General features: G+C 32.4%; 1 protein-coding gene across 1 annotated transcript in view; it reads left to right on the top strand.

Moving 5' to 3' along the window:
* LIN28B (lin-28 homolog B) overlaps nt 1-16,991 on the top strand; it is a gene marked incomplete at both ends in the record, with an annotated part of 135,110 nt that overhangs the window by 7,393 nt on the left and 110,726 nt on the right. The window contains one exon of the mRNA XM_080805238.1: nt 700-887. Within this exon, the coding sequence (XP_080661364.1) occupies nt 700-887 (188 nt within the window). The remainder of the gene's footprint in view (nt 1-699; nt 888-16,991) is intronic.

Here is a 16,991-nt window from a genome sequence, read left to right as displayed (position 1 = left end):
TCTGCAACCTATTGTTATAGATCTCCAAAAATGTTTTGTACCGCCCACACTGATTCACAACTTGAAAAGCTTTCAGTGGGCTATTGTTTGAATTGTTTGAGTGTGATTAAGCGCAGTTTCAGTTAGTGAGCCCAAGAAAACTTTTATACACCTGCCCCCTCCCCCATTCCACCCCAACTTTAATTGAAAGTTATTGGGGGGGAGGGGAATGCACAGTGCAAATAACCCTGGATTCGCTGCTGCCGCATGTGCACTAACTAGTTCTAACCATCTTCAGGATTTCTCGTTCCTCCTCGTGCCCTCAGGAGAGAATAGTTTCGCTGAAATATTCTCTTTGTAAATGGGATCAGTGTTAAGTCAGCAATATGCAAGTAAAATATCGCATGCTGTACTGTAATATGTGGCTGGAAAATGGAGTTAAATGAAAAAGTACACGTATGTACAGAAAAGTGGAAGTTGATGTGATCGATAGAACAGTGTGGCTGCCGCCTCCCCCGCTTCCCCCTTTTAACCCTTTCCTTTTAAATATTTTCTGTAGAAAAAAAGAATCAACCATTTTTTTGAGTTTCAATTTCTTCCCCCCACGCCCCAATCAGTTGTTTGGGTTTTTTTGTTTTTTTTGTTTTTTTTCCCCTTTCTCTTTCAGTGAACAGTTTGGGAATCCAGACTAACTGACTCTTTTTGTCCTGTTCTACTCAGGCGGGGCAAGCAAAGGTGGTGGAGAAGAGCCCGGGAAGCTGCCGGAGCAGGCAGAGGAAGAATCCCAGGTTCTGCACGGAACTGGCCACTGTAAGTGGTTCAATGTGCGAATGGGATTTGGATTCATCTCCATGATAAACCGAGAGGGAAGCCCCTTGGAAATTCCAGTCGATGTGTTTGTACACCAAGTAAGCCAAACTTCTTTACACTACCCCCCCCCCCCCCCCGCTTTCTCTCTTTTTCCATGTGCCGAAGTTGGTCAGTAGGTTTGTCAATGGACATACACTAAAAAAGAAAATCTTCCTTACCATCCTGAGTTAATCCGGTTTTTAGGGTATGTGTACGGACCCCTTACTGTGTATCTTATCCTAATCAGAAAACGAAGTCTTTGAAATTTCATTGCTATGGTGCTGGTTGACTTTATTAGCAAGATCCCCTCTTCATTCGACAGCGAAACTGCTGTAGTGTGGCTTCCGGTGTTACCGGTTACAATATACTCTGTCGCCTGGGCAGAGTGAATGAGTAGGGAAATGAATGAAGAGACAGTGATCATTTTAAGTTTAAAAAAATTGCTATTATAGGAAATCTCTGGGTATCCTTACTTTTGGTATCTTTAGTCGCTGTAGCTTCCCCTATTTATTTGTTTCTGCTTCCCGGAGAGTCATTTGTAGAGTCAAATAAAAATAATTTGATTTTATAGTAAAATAAAATAGAACACTGTTGGCCTACTGTGGGTTTGAAGAAATGCCAAGAGAAGATGTTTGGTAATCAGGCATTTTGGAAATGTGCTCCCTTTTAGGGCATAGGTTCAAGGATACTGTCTCTTTAAGAAACTGAACTCAAAAAAACATGTGGCCAGCTGTGGCTCTAGTTTGTATGTTTAAAATGTTCTCCTCTGCTACTTTGAATAAATTTCCACCATTGCTTATATCGTGTTGTAATTTTGTAAGATGCTTAAATACCAAACAGAATGTCATTGCTTATCATTTTCAAAATTTTAACCTGGAAACAAGTGAATTAATACCTCTTCCATTTTCACTCCTCTACTGTTTAATCTAGTAAAAAGAAAAAAATTACAATTTGTGAGCTTGATTATTTCATTGAAAGAAGGTAATTCTCTGTAAGGAATTCTAAGGAGTAAAGGGATTTAAGACCAAAGAGGTTTATATTGGCTTGACATTAAGTTTAAGAAATTGAATGAAGTGCTCTCAATACTGTAGGTTGACTGGCAGATACATGCAGGAAATACTTAGTATATTTGCATGAAATGTATATATTTTATTTGATACTGTGTTGCATGTTCCTGATAATATTTACAACCTCCTATACTCCCCAAGGAATATCATCTTCAAATTAAGTATATAAACAATAGAAACATATGAAACCATTCTGTTTTGATCTGTTGTCCTGTGGTGGTTGGTAGCTTCCTGACCTTGCTGTGTGGTGTGTGTTTTCCTTTCCTAAGGGCCTTGCCATCAATATTGGCTGTTTACATGTGGAAGGATCAGCATAATCTGTGAATTGAAACAAGGTTTAAATACATAAATAGAAGTCCATAGACAGGCTACTGGATTTTATGCCCCCTACTTTATATTGCAAAATGAACCTACATTTTCTGCTTTTTTTTCCCTACCTATACTGAATGACTGAAATCATTGACAAATCCATTTTCTCTCAGGCTCTGGCTTTCCCCACTTTGAACCTTCTTGAGGTTGTTAAATTGTTCTTTACGATCTCATAAATTTGTTTTATAGATGAATGAAAAAGAATAGCCCTTTTCTTCTTTGATCACACCTTGTTATAATTTGGTTTCCTGTGTTTACCTTTTAATACATTCAAATATTAGACATTTCATTAACCAGTATTAATGTTTAGAACCACAATTAATCCAAATTTAAGCTGTTTAATGGTTATATGTTGCTAAACTCAAGTGTATCCACTGAATTATGAAATACTATGTTGCTAGAAAAGTTTTATTTACAGATAGTGAAGAGTTTCTAGAGTACAGATGTTGGTTATTAATATTAAACTTGCTTTAATCTTATGTTACAAATCACATATTTACTAATAAAACAGTATTAAAATGGTGTATGAGAAAAATTCTCATAAAATGTATATATTTGTATTCTTACATTTTTAGGAAGAAGTATGTAAAAAAGTCGATAAAACTTAAGTATTAGAATTTTTGTGATGTAAAAAACCAGAGCAGTGATACTCTTTAAATTAAAATTAGAAAATGATTTTTCAGGGAGTTTTTTTGATGGCCACAGTATTCGTTTTTTGAAGCATATCTCACTTTTTTCCTAGGGGAAAATTATTTCAGTTGCTTTTTTTTTTTCTTATTGACTTAGATGCCTTGGTAGAGGAGTTTCTCTTACATTGGGACTCACATAAATTGCATATAAATCATATGAATAATTGTTTTGAACAAGGCAGGAATCCTACAGATTTTAGCCAAGCAATTGCAATAATTAGATGTTTATAAATGATGTCTGCAGGCATGATGTCAGCATCACTTACACAATCAGGTTGCAGCTCAGGACCATTTAACAAAAGTTTTTAAAATACTTTTTAAATTACTATTTTACTGCCATTTTTACTGTATGAGAATTTTTGAACACATACTATGTTTAATGTGTAATTAAAATTAGATTTCCCCCCATTATGTCTATATACTATTTTGTTATGGAAGAATAAGCATTGTTGATAATTAGGAATTTTAAATGTTCAACTGGACCGATATCTACTCATTATTTTAAGTACATGGAATAGTTTTGTGTGTTTTTTTTTTTTTAGTCTTTAGACATACATATGTCACTAGGCATTTTTTAAGTATTACGAAACATTTTTAATAGTATATATTTGGGGAAATAAAAAAATGATTTAGTTTGACATAATATTTAAAAGTTCATGCCATGGCTCCCAGGAACTTTTTTTCTTTAAAAATTATTGGCTATATATACTTCAATAATAAATAAATAAAATACATAAAAATAAACAGGAATAACAAAAAAAATCTCTACTGCAAAGAATTGCACATTAAGAACAATTTAGTTGCTATGAAATGAGAATACATGAATGTGTAGTTTTAAAATAGAGCTGTACATTCATAGTTAACATAATTCTACTTAAAATTTGTTGGCAAGAATACCATCACATTTTCTTCTAGTCTCTGTGGTGTCACCAACATCTCAAAAATAAACATGACTTAGGTGCTGTACTTGAAAAATCTTTAGACTTTTTGATAAATGCACTGAGATTCTGCTATTTGAGAATGTTATGTGACCATTGGTAGTTTAAAAATGACAGTCTCCTAATATTAACTTGTGATTTAAATGATCATATGATTATGGGCTGGTAATGAATATGTGTATTTTGACACACGTTAATACGGAAACTTGATAGCATTTAATAATACTTTTAAAAACTTAAAAGAATATAAGATACTATGTTTTTGAATTTTGTTACAGCTTATTGTTTTGAGTTGTTCCTTAAGATATTTAGTAATTAAAATTGGAAAATCTTGATGATGATTTAGTTTGTAAATAAGATACGTTTGTAGGAATTTCTTATTTGAGAGTCCAGTGCAAAGCACGGAGATTTGTCTCTTAATTGAATTAAGAATATACATACATGGTTAATACAGATTTGTAAGTCTAGGTTGCTACTAAGGTGATTTCATTAGTGAGAGTACAATTATTTTGTAAGTGCTAATAATTAATATTTCTTTTAGTTTATCATTACTGATAAGTTCAAAAAAATTGCATCCACAATTAGATTGTGGGATAACATGTTTAAATTACCTGGAGAGGTCACTTACAACCTTTTGAAATATTATAAACTTTGACAGAACTTAAATATTTAATGATAGTTTAGTTCACGTGGTAAAGTTAGATCTTTTTGGAGAAGGGCAGTGTTCCCTAATAACTACTTATTGATGTTCATTATCATGTAAGTTTTTCTTTACATAAATTTTGGTATTTATTTCCAAAGTCATTTTCTTACCTAATAAGAAAAAGTAAATTTATTTTGTTGGGGGTGGGGTGCAGAATCCATTCTCTTTATTTTCCTCTCTTCAGCTCATTTGCATAATAATATTTTCTTTGCTTTTTCAGTTATATATCTGTAATTCTTTGCCATCAGTGTGGTATAAAGAATTCTTAACATAAATGTATTTCATTTATTTCACTGTTTATGTAAGAATTTTTTTTTTCCAGAGAGAAAAGTGTAATTTCAAAATGTCTATAATTTAGCTACCATTACTTGATTAGGCTTAAATATTTGTTAATAATTTGGTTTTGAATTCTTAATTTACCTTCCATGTATTGATGTTTTCTTCTTATACTCTTTATTTCTGACTTATACTTTGATCCTAATGAAAAACTCAAATGTCCATGTTACAACAATTTGATATTTTTTATGTTCCTTTTATTACTTTGCTCAGAAAATATCTCAAAGCAATGGAAATCGAAGAAATAAGAATAATTAGTATAACTGAGATAAATTTAAAGCATTTTTGTTTAACAGTATAGGATATGAAAACTTTTGGAGATGAATAGTTTTAAATATATGATGAATAGTTTTAAATATATGAAAATTTTATTATACAGAGTTCAGTTGATGTAGCAGAGAGTTCATGTCTCAGTGGTTATTAATTATGCAATTTATGAAAACAAATTTACACCAGAATGTTCTTGTTTAATGATTTTTTTCATAATATTTCATCACCAATTTATTAGCCATCTTTATTTTTATCATAGTTTAGCATGAAAACATTTTTCACATGGAAAATAATTGTGGTTATTATTATTCTTGGGGCTGTTGAAAATGTCAGTGTCAAAAACTATTTAGATAAAGCAAAATCTTAGCAATTATAAAAATACCATTTAACAGTTATAGCTCATTTGTTAGTGAGTTATACATTTTACTATTTTGAAAATGGTTCCTAAAACTACCAGATTTTCAAGATGATTTGCTGAGTTGACCAATTTGGAAGAATCCCAAATGAAATGCTTTAAAGCTATTTAACCATAAAATTACGTGTAAAGACATTTAAATCAAAATTTTATGACTTTTATTGTCTTAAAAGATATTAGATAATTTCCTTCTGATTTTCAAATGCTGGTCCATTTTCAAGACCCTTTTTTTGTTTTGTTTTTGTTTACTTCTAAAAGATATTTTTATCCTAATTCAATTTAAACATGAAGTGTGAATTGGCCACATGTTTAAAATAGTCTTCCTCATGTTAAAGACTATTGATGCATATTAACTATACTTCAATAAAAAATGAATAAAGATTATTGTATGTTTTAAATATTTTCCTCTTTTTTTATTTTTCTTTTTTTTAAGACTATTCACAAAAAATGAAGGCAATAAATCAAAGAATTGTTTTTTAAACAAATAAGTGAGAAACCACTTACAAGTATTTAGTATAACAACTTTAACCTACCTTTAACAGAATCTTAGAGTTCTTGGGTTTAATAGGAAGTTAAAAACTTATTTTGTTGCCTACATTCAACATGGTGGATAAAAAGTGAGATCATTGTAAATTTTGTTGCTTTGGGGCAGCAAGAAAGCCTTATTATTTAAACTTGCCAGAATTCTTTCTGTTCAGAAATTACAGATAGTTTTATATATCTTAACTGAGTAGTTCTTTTGGTATTGTGATTAACCTAAAAGTTACTAGTTAAAAATATGGTGTGCTGTGTTTTTATTTCTAATCCAAGTATAACCTAAACAAATAAAGTGAGGTTATTTCTGATTAATTAAGCTGGAAATATATTACTTTAAATATGATATTCTCTTGTATTGATTTGGAACTACATGTGAAATAGTTTTTAAATTATCAATTCTATAATTACATCTTGAGATATTTCTCACTGAATTTTAAGTAACAAGAAATTCAGCTTGTTCAATATACAGTTACTGTAGGTTATGACATTATAACATATACAGTCCATAAGAAACTTAAATGGTTTATATTCTTCTCTAAAATAATTTGATTATAACAGTTTCTAATACTGAAAAGTTAACAGTAACATATTCAAGAATATATTGTAGCTCACTGGGGTACATTTAGAACTTATCTTTTAATGAGTACTTCTATTGAATGAGTAACAAAAGTATTTGTTATATTGCATTTTGATATATCAGGATTGTCTTATTTTCCATCTAGCAACAAATTGGAAAATTATCTGAAAATTACAGAGCCCCCCAGTGTCTAAATATTTGACAATTTGGAAATGCTGTCTAACCTAAGATTTATAGATATTTGATAGATTTAGTCTTGTCTTATCTTTTTATAACCTGCAGCAAATTGGAGTAATAAATACCTAACTTTTGAGGTTGTTATAAAAATTGTATAGCAAGTGTGTGTTTAATAAATAAACTAAAATATAACCTAGCACAGTAAAATCACAGATAAGTTATTTTCAGTGGCATATATTCATAGTAGAAAATTAAATTGGTATCTTCTTTAATGTGGTCTCTTTAAAATTGGGGAAAATGTGTTGTATAGTGTTAACAGCTTAATTTCTATTACAGTGAGCTACAAAGCATTTTATTATAATTTTATGTCATATTGTTTAATATTGTTTGAAATACAGGATATAAATTGAGACTTAGAAATGAATTAGTTATACAGGTTGTTTTAATAGTTTGTTTTATCATGAGATTTTATGTGACTATTCAGTTGTACATATCCAGTTTGTATATTCTTAAGTATAAGCTAAAGAAAAAGTATTATTTTAAATAGACCTGCTGTGACAATTTAATACCTTTTGCTGTATAATTAAGTATTTAATCTTTGTGAGGTACTATATAGTGGTATAGCTTCTGGTCAAATGGATCAGTATTCAAATCCCAGTTCATTGTTTGTAGGGGAAGTGAGTTATCTTGTCAGTGTCTAGGGTCCCATAAAGGGAGGGGACAAAACAGTAGCCACTTTTGTATAGGGTTATTATGAGGATTAAATGTTATTACACATGTAAAGCATTTAGCACTGAGCCTGGGAGATAGTAAGCACTCGGTGATGTTTGTTGTACATAGTTAATATTACTAAGAAGTGGTGGTGTGGTAGACTAAGGGATAAAGGATCAGAAATGGAAGTTTGGATTTGGCTCTGCTGCTTGGTGGTTTTCTTAGTTTTGGCTAGTCACTTCCTTCGAGCTTCAGTGTTCCTATAGGTGAAATGTGTTCACTAATATCTTTCCTCCCCATTTTTCAGAGTTAGGGAAAGGGCTCATTGTGGTAGTATACATGAAAATAATTTAAGAATATAAGAATACTGGGTTTTAGTTTTAATTTCTATTTTGAGCACTATATTTTTATTAATACTCTCATCATGTAAACTGTTAAAATTTTTAAAAGATAGTAAGCTCATGTCATTTATTTTTGGCATTCTCTGCTTATTAAGATATAATTTATATAGAATGAAATTCACCAACTTAAAGTTTCAGTTAGATGAGTTTTGACAAATTATGTAACCACCACCACAGTCATGATATGGAACATTTCATCTCCCCCAAAAGTTCCCTTGTGTCTATTTATAGTCATTCATCCTTGAAGACAAGAAGTTTAGTTGTTCTATATGATTACTGATATGTCATAGTAACTGGTTAACTGACCTGGCCCTTTTTAACTTTGTCACCTTAGACATAAACTACAATTCAGTATCCTTTATCAAATACAGTCCACACTTGATTTGGATGTTTTTTTTTGTTTCTCTCAGAGTTATTTCTGCTTGCTTCTTCACTAGTAGTTTCTATGTTTGTGAAAGTGAGATTAATTAGTATGCATTTCACTGATCTTCTGTGTTAATTTCATTTATCCTTATGGTACTTTTTCATGCAATGTAATGTAAACTCATTGCCTACTTAAAGGGCATAATTAGGCTTGCTGATACTCATATTTCTTGTTAGAAATTTAATGAATTTCTATCTCAACTGAGTAAACAGTCTTAGAGGTGTTAATTGATAAGATGGTTTACTGTGTAAAAGTACTAACTTGTAAGAAAATGGTTACCCTAGAAAAATTTCTGGTTCAATATTTATTCAAGTATTTTTTTATTGATCACATAGTAGCTGTAAACCATGTTGGGTGATAAAGAGTTCTGCTCTCCAGTTTGCTACATATTATTTCCTTCTTTCTAGCAAACTTTTAAATAAGATTTTTCCAATTCTCATTCTTTTCATACAAGGTATAAAAGCAGTGGATCATTTTTCCCATAACCATTTACTTTTTAATGAAACCTAGTTATCCAGCTTCTTCCCATTTAAATTGGGGGCAACTATGATAAAATAATAAATGTTAGCTTTCAAATTTTGAGCTAAATACAGTGATTTCTTATCAGCCTTAAAATACATAGTTTTCAGATTTCTTATGTAGAAACTTTCTTTACCAATGTTTAGAATCATTTTACTGTGCTATTAATAACACACTTAACTTTTACTAACTGCTTTAACATTTTGTTATAACAGTCTACTTTTTAAAATCAAAACCCACTTTAATTTATTACTTTGTTAGTCTTAAAGTTGGCATTTATTTCAAAATCTTCTCAGTTTGCTCAAAACTTCAAGATTTTTGTTCAGTTTTATTGCGCTGTATTATCTAAAGACTCTATGTAAAATTCAAATTAACTTTACTCTGGCCATGATTTCTTCATGACCATTTATTTCCTTAGGCTTTGTAAGCAGTTGCCTAGACCATTACTGATTGTAGCTAGAATGTTCCCAGATACTATAATGCCTAAATTCTTTTATCTTAACATTTTCTTCATTCAGGGGAATTCTTTATACTTAGTTCAGTTTGTAACAGAAGTCTGACAACACAGGTTCTACCTATTGCTTTAAAAACTTCATGGATCTTTGATATATTGTGGAGCTTGAAATGAATTCTTTCAACTGTTTTACCGAAGTATGACTTTAATAATATATCATTTTGCTTATGATATGGAAACACTGGTACTTGGAGACTAATTCCACTATCAACAACTTCCTTAAATAGATTAAATTATGTCAGAGACACATACCTAACACAATTCTGTTTAAGTCACACATTTAAGAAGATAAATGAATAATTTTTTTTCCATTTTTAATAAGTAACTAAAGCTTCCCTTTTTTAGGAGTGGTTAATCTATGAATCCCAAGTTTAATCACACAGTATTGAGCTCATTTACTTAACTCTCTAATTAAAATTTTTAGTTGAATACTAAATCTAAGGACAGTTGGATTTGCACGTTTGCCCCTTTCACTGTTTCCTCCCCCATGCCATTGAAGAATTTTGAATGGTGAGGAATTTGCGCCCTTTGGCTCAGGTTGCAGACCCACTTGATCAAGCCAGAGAAGCTGGGGTCAGAACTATTCATTGCTTATCTTTTCCTTGGGCCACTTGTAAATCCTGCCTTTCTGCTCTGTAAAAAATCTCTTTCTATTAGACTCATAATAAAGCCTGGTGTATAAAAATGGGCATAACAGTTGATGCTTGATTGTGACTCAGCATGGGTTAATTTCACTAATTTAGAAGTTTTTCATTGCATTTCAACTTACTCGGTGTATATAATTTTATTTAAATACATGTTATTTCATAAGATATTATAAAAGAACTCTTGGTAGTGAAAGTGTGATGATAACGATATTCTATCTTGGGTTGAGAATTTACAGCTTTGAAATGTAGTGATTACTTTTAAGTAAATTGAATTAGTTAATTTCAATCAGATCTAGAATAAATCCCAAAGTATTTATTTTGTTTTGATATGTTTAATTTCCAGTATTTATGCTGACAGTTAAAATTTGCTTGAATCAATTAGAGTACAAGTTTATGAACTGTATCAATAATGGTGTGAAGACTTTAAATATAGAGCCAGGTTTAAACAAACACAAAACACTTTGTTCTTATCTCAGCATCCCTTAAAAGTATACAGCTCTGGTTCAGGACCTCAGGACCACCCATCACCCTGGACATTGGATACTCCTATTTATTCAAGAAGCTTGTGAAGTATCTGTGTGCTGGTGGGGGATGGTGTGTGTGTATCTGTATAGGGAATCACAGTTAGGTGATTTTATCCCAACAAAAGCAGCAACATTGTTTATAAACTGAATTAGGTCCCTATAGAACTTTCTAGATGTGAAAACTAACTTAGATTAAATGCTTCTTATTTTCTGTAAGCTTTGGTTGCCGTTTTCACATTTTTGATGCTTTCAGAAGGTTCGAGTGGGCCCCCATTAAGATTAACCTCAATCCATTACAGCTTTTTGGCTTGCAGGCCCCACCCATTAGCCTTGGATAGCTAATACTGAGCTTTTGTTTCTTCCTGTAGAAAGGAAAGGAAAGAAAACTGTTCTTTCTCTTTCATTGTGTAAGTCATGTGACTTCCCTTTTGGTTAGCTACAGATAGGATGGAAGTGAATCTCAAAATGAATAAGATATCAAAGTTTTATGCATGTATGAAATATTCATGGAAATATTTTATTGAATTCATGTGTTTTATGCATTAAAATATTTGTTTTCAAACAACTATACCTCAGTTTACATACATGCTGTTGTTTTTTTAGAGGAAGCCAAAAAAGATCACTAAATAGATTTTTAAAATAATACTACTCTTTTTATCTGCTTTTGGTATACTTATTTTTCTTTTAGCATCATTTGGGGTTTCTGAATTGTGGCTTATTTCTCAGAACTCAACAGTGTAAAGGAAGTAGGAATGGTGGTTGGGATGATTTAGCAAGGAAAAACTGCTGGTAGGAAAAAAGAAAGAAATGTTCTACAGGATTGCCTGTAAATATAAGAAGACATTAACTGGTTACATTTTCTCTTGTTCCTCTTTGGTCTAAACTTTCAGTAATAATAAGCATTATAGGTAGCTATTTGGGAAAAAATGCTATGCAGCTCTTAGGCTATTAATATCAGTGGACAAATATTTTATTATGAAGTTAGATAATTTGAAAAAAATGTTGATATTTCGTTCTAATTTGGTGATTGAGTCATTATGATTTACTATGAATCATTAAATATTTAATCTTTAAGGTTATTTGAACTTGCTCTTAAGCTATCTTTTCAAGTATTTAAATTCTATTTTAGTAAACCATATAGTTCTCACTAAATAATAAGTAAAATATTTGAAATAATGGTAGTCTTAAAAGAGTATCTTTTCAAAGATTCTAAGATATAGTGTCCTTTGGCACATGATATTTCCAAGCACATAAATACTTTTAAAAGACTTCTGAGAACAATACTATTTTCAAATCTAGGATGCATTTTTATTTAAAATCTTATATTTCTAAATTTTTTTTTAATTTTTTTTTAATTTATTTATTTGTTAGAGAGCGAGCGAGCGAGCACAGGCAGAGTGGTAGGCAGAGGCAGAGGGAGAAGCAGGCTCCCCGCGGAGCAAGGAGCCCTATGTGGGACTCGATCCCAGGACGCTAGGATCATGACCTGAGCCGAAGGCAGCTGCTTAACCAACTGAGCCACCCAGGCGTCCCGTAAAATCTTATATTTCAATAAAATGTTCCAGACTGTTTTTCTATAGAAAAGCGTTATTTTATTTTTTTTTATTTATTTTTTTTTTTTAAAGATTTTATTTATTTATTTGACAGACAGAGATCACAAGTAGGCAGAGAGGCAGGCAGAGAGAGAGGAGGAAGCAGGATCCCTGCTATGCAGCAGAGAGCCCGATGTGGGGCTCGATCCCAGGACCCTGGGATCATGACCCGAGCCGAAGGCAGAGGCTTTAGCCCACTGAGCCACCCAGGCGCCCCACGTTATTTTATTTTTATAGTCTTGCAGATCTTAAAAAGCAATGATATTTAATCCTATGAGTTTGTTATCAGTCTTGGATAACTTGATTAATTAGATTTCACAATATGAAAAATTTGTTGATATATAGAAAAGTTTCCCAAGTTTCTATTAATAAAAGTAGATATATCAGATTCTCAATAACTAGGATCTGGTATGAAGTCTGTAATTAATGTGCTGGTCCATGCATTATTGACATTAAAATTTATAGCAAGTGATTTATTTTACATGTGTTTTACAACAGAATATTTCAGTTTCTGTTTAATTAATTAATTAATATAAATATTTATTGACATTTTATTTAAGGTTTAAATTATCACTAAAATTTTGCTTTGGGGAAAGGCTTAGGATACCAAATCTTTCAATTCTGTGGTCTTACTTCATATACATTTAGGTAGCAAGTTATTCATAGAACATCAAGGCTATTATTAAGTATTTAAATCTAGTATTGATATTTATTGTTGGAATAATCTAGTATCTTAGTGTCACTGTAGGTTTAAAATAAAAATATTAACAAACAAAAGCCTACTTTTAAAAAATGGGATTTTTTTGGTATGTGTACTATGCTTTTTTTCTCCTGCCTCAAACAAATTTTAATGTATGAAGTTGAAAGGTTGAGTGATTTCCTTTTATGACTCTGTTTTTTTCTGCAAAATTTTTTTAAACTTGCACAGAGAAAATTATTTTTATAATGAATTTGGATGGCTCTAAGTGACTTCATGTTTGTTCAAAAGTATAAGGCTCATTTGTGGAAGTAATATCATTTGGGATATTGCTACTTGTTTTCATGGTGTGTTATTCTGTCTATCCAGTTCATGAATGATTTAATTTCTAGATTTTCTTTCTCCTAAAATGAACTTCATAATAAATGGGAAATAATTGTTTAAGTAGTTGAAATGAATGACAGGCCAAGAAACGTGGACATTTGTTTCAGTACATATTCTTTATCTTAGGGTTTTCATGTTTATTTTTGTAAAGACATTCTGATTTTTAAAAATGTTAAGAGATAATGTTTGGGGACTTGCTTTGTTAGGTGTTGACCACTTTTCCATCCTTTCTGCCATTACTTGTAAAAAATATCTGGTCACTATTAAACCATTAGTATTGGTAAAGATAGTCTAGAATTTCCTATGAGATTCAATGTTTGACATACATTCTGTTACTCAGATTAACAAAATCTGAATGATTTTTGAAAATTCTCATAAAATATTGGAAAATGTTTTCACAAACTGAGGGTTGTGGAAAGGGAGGTAGGTGGGGGGGATAGAGTGACTGGGTAATGGGCATTAAGGAGGGCACGTGATATGATGAGCACTGGGTATTATATCCAACTAGTGAATCATTGAACATTATATGAAAAACTAAAAAAAAATGTTTTCAGAGTAAGATTTTAAGACAATAGAGTTAATTACTTTAGCTTACATTTAAAAAATCCTTAGCTGTAAATTGGAGAAAGAAATTACTCAGATTATTAAAGCACTATGATATTCCCAAAGTATTCCCTGTCCTAACATTATCATTTGATCTGCCACTAGGAATTATGAAGGCCCTAAGTGGACTCCAGTTAGTCTCCTTCCACCCTGTTTCCCCTCCCCCTCCTCTTGCCCCTTCGGAAGGAAGCCTGAGGCCCTCACTCTAGAGATACCAGGAAAAAGCAATCACTCAGCACAAAGTGTCTGTCTTTAGCAGAAGTATCATCCTTTAGAGAAGAGTATGGTTGAGAAAATGTTAATAATAGATATGGGAGTTTTTCAAATTTATTCTAAGTTAATTTAAAATTCGTTTTTGGTACACTAGGTATTACTATTGTCCCTTTAGGCATTAGCAAAGTCAAGCCTAGTCCTTCATCACTTTTCCTCTCTTTACTTAGCTTCGGTTAAATCTTTTGTACCTTATCTAATGGCTGCTGCCAGTGATTTTCCTAACATGGAGGAGGAGGATGAGTTATAAACAAAAACAGTGGATAGTTAGGTAGTTTTAACATTTCTAAACACTTAACTGATATTTGTAGCATTTACCTAAATTTCTAAAGAAAGTATGTATGAACTATTTTACTCTGTATCAGATGCTTAACTGACTGAGCCACCGAGGCACCCTTAAAAATAATATTTTTGTGTGTAACATATTTTTGTGTAGAGGAGAACTTTTGAATCCACAAATTGAATTATAAAATAGGCCAACAGTGAAAATAAGTTGTTATTGATAGATCTAGAATTGTAATTATTTGCTTCCTTAGAGAGATTGTTCACAAAATCTCTTCCCCCTTCCCCCCTTCCCAAGATGAGTAAAAACTGCAGATACAGTGGGGTAAACACTATAAACTGTAGTGTAAGATTGCTGAAGAGTCCAAATTTCTTCCATTGTACTGGAGATATTTCTGCTAGCATTTCCTCATCTTAAAGGGCAATCCCTTACTTAGCTCCACATGCATTTTTTATTTTTATTTTTATTTTTTATTTTATTTATTTATTTTTTTAAGATTTTATTCATTTATTTGACAGACAGGGATCACAATTAGGCAGAGAAGCAGGCAGAGAGAGAGAGAGAGGAGGAAGCAGGCTCCCTGCTAAGCAGGGAGCCCGATGCGGGGCTCGATCCCAGGACCCTGGGATCATGACCTGAGCCAAAGGCAGAGGCTTTAACCCACTGAGCCACCCAGGCGCCCCCACATGCATTTTTTAAATCTCTTCTACTTGTTGACCTTGGTTTGAAAAACTTAAGCAGGATGGTCATGGAATCTCACAATAGTCTAACGAGGATTTTAGAAGTCTTAATTTATATCTGACAGATGATAAATTTAACAGGAAATGATAAATGTAAAAGCAAGTATTACATAATACTTACATTTTAAGGAATGAACCAAAGATATTTTGAAAAATTTAAATATTATGTACTTAAAAGGCAAATACAAAATATAATAGCGAGCATATTTCAAGTAATATAAAAATGGTAAGTGTAAGCAGTCTTTCGATAGAATAACTTTTAAGATATAGTTAGAATGCAATCATATATTTCTTTCTACTGGTCCAGCCCTCCTCCAGATAAACAAATTGTTTTGTTTTTTGGCTACTTGCTGATACTGAGTTCCCACTGCTGCATGCGCAGGAATAAACTTCAGTTTGCTACCAATTGATCCTGTGTGCCATTCATCCAAAGCCACTGGTGTAACTCCCCTCAACCAATGCTTCTGTTCTGCCGACATAAGAAAGCCCTTCAGCTATGGCCAATCAGTATTGAAGCAATGCTGGTAATCATGACATCAGTAACAATGACACAGAATGATAACAGTAGTTATCATGTAACTTTTATAGAGAACTTGCATGTGCCAACTACTGTAGTAAGAATTCTACATCCATTAAATTTTTACAACTCTGAAAGAGAATTGCTATTATTGTCTTATTTTTATAGATGATGAAATGTTCTTAGAATGCCTAAATGCCTAACTTCATGTAGTTGAGCCAGCAGAATGATTCCAGAGCTGTGCCCTTAAATCTGTGGGTTCCAGCAACATTTTTAGCTGTTCACATTTTATATTAATGTGCTTATCTTATGCTAAGTGCTGGAGATTGAACTGTGAGCAAAAAAGCAGACAGGGGTTCTGATTTGGGGTTGCTTAAAGAACAGTAGGGGAGACAGACAGTCAGATCACACAAATGAAAATAAAATAAAAACTGCTGTGACTGCTATGAAAAAAAGATTCATGGTGCTGTAAGTCTATTAACTGTGAGGAACCTGACCTAGTCTTTGGGTCAGGAAGGCTTCTTTGGATCAGTAAATTTATGATGAGGGATGAAGAACGAGTAGACAACAAGGAAAAGAATATTGTAATAGAGGAATGGGGGGGTATACACAGGCAGGAGGGAAAATGAAACTTTAAACTTTATTGGACATTATAGCATTATAAAGATCATTAATATCCAGTCTCCGTCTTTAAGTAGCTTGCCGTGTGTGTGTGTGTGTGTGTGTGTGTGTGTGTGTGACTAACAGTTCCAACAGAGTGATAAATGCTCAGATAAGAGCATAAAGGTAGGAATTGCTCATGCTTTTAGCAGCAGGAAAGGCTTTACAAAGATAGAGACCATTTGAGATTGGCCTTGGAAATACCTAGAACCTTGCCAGCCCCAAGAGCATTCCATGTTATAAATGTGCAAAGATGTGGAGAGGTGAAGGAGCCTCTTGGATAGGGCAATGTGTAGCTATGCTACTGGGCATTTGATGTACAGAAGGAGCAAGGAAAGGGAGTAGAAGATGAGGTTCAAGACGGGGCTGGGCCAGCTTGTGATCAGGCAGGTGTAGCCACCATTAGCCCTTACCATGGACATAGCTATCTGTGATTTTTTTTTTTTTTTAATACTCACTCTCCCTAAAGCTTCATTGGCTGTTAGTTTTCCAAATACAATTTAGACTTTTTAGCCAGGTATCCAAGCTCTTCATCATCTGATTGAGTCTACCTATCCACTTTTTCTTTTCTGATTTCTTATTTAAATTGTTTAATTTGC

Source organism: Martes martes, assembly GCF_963455335.1.
Source record: "Martes martes genome assembly, chromosome: 6".
Taxonomy (NCBI): domain Eukaryota; kingdom Metazoa; phylum Chordata; class Mammalia; order Carnivora; family Mustelidae; genus Martes; species Martes martes.
The sequence above is the reverse complement of the archived record's forward strand: the minus strand, read 5'-3'. Positions and strand labels throughout refer to the sequence as shown.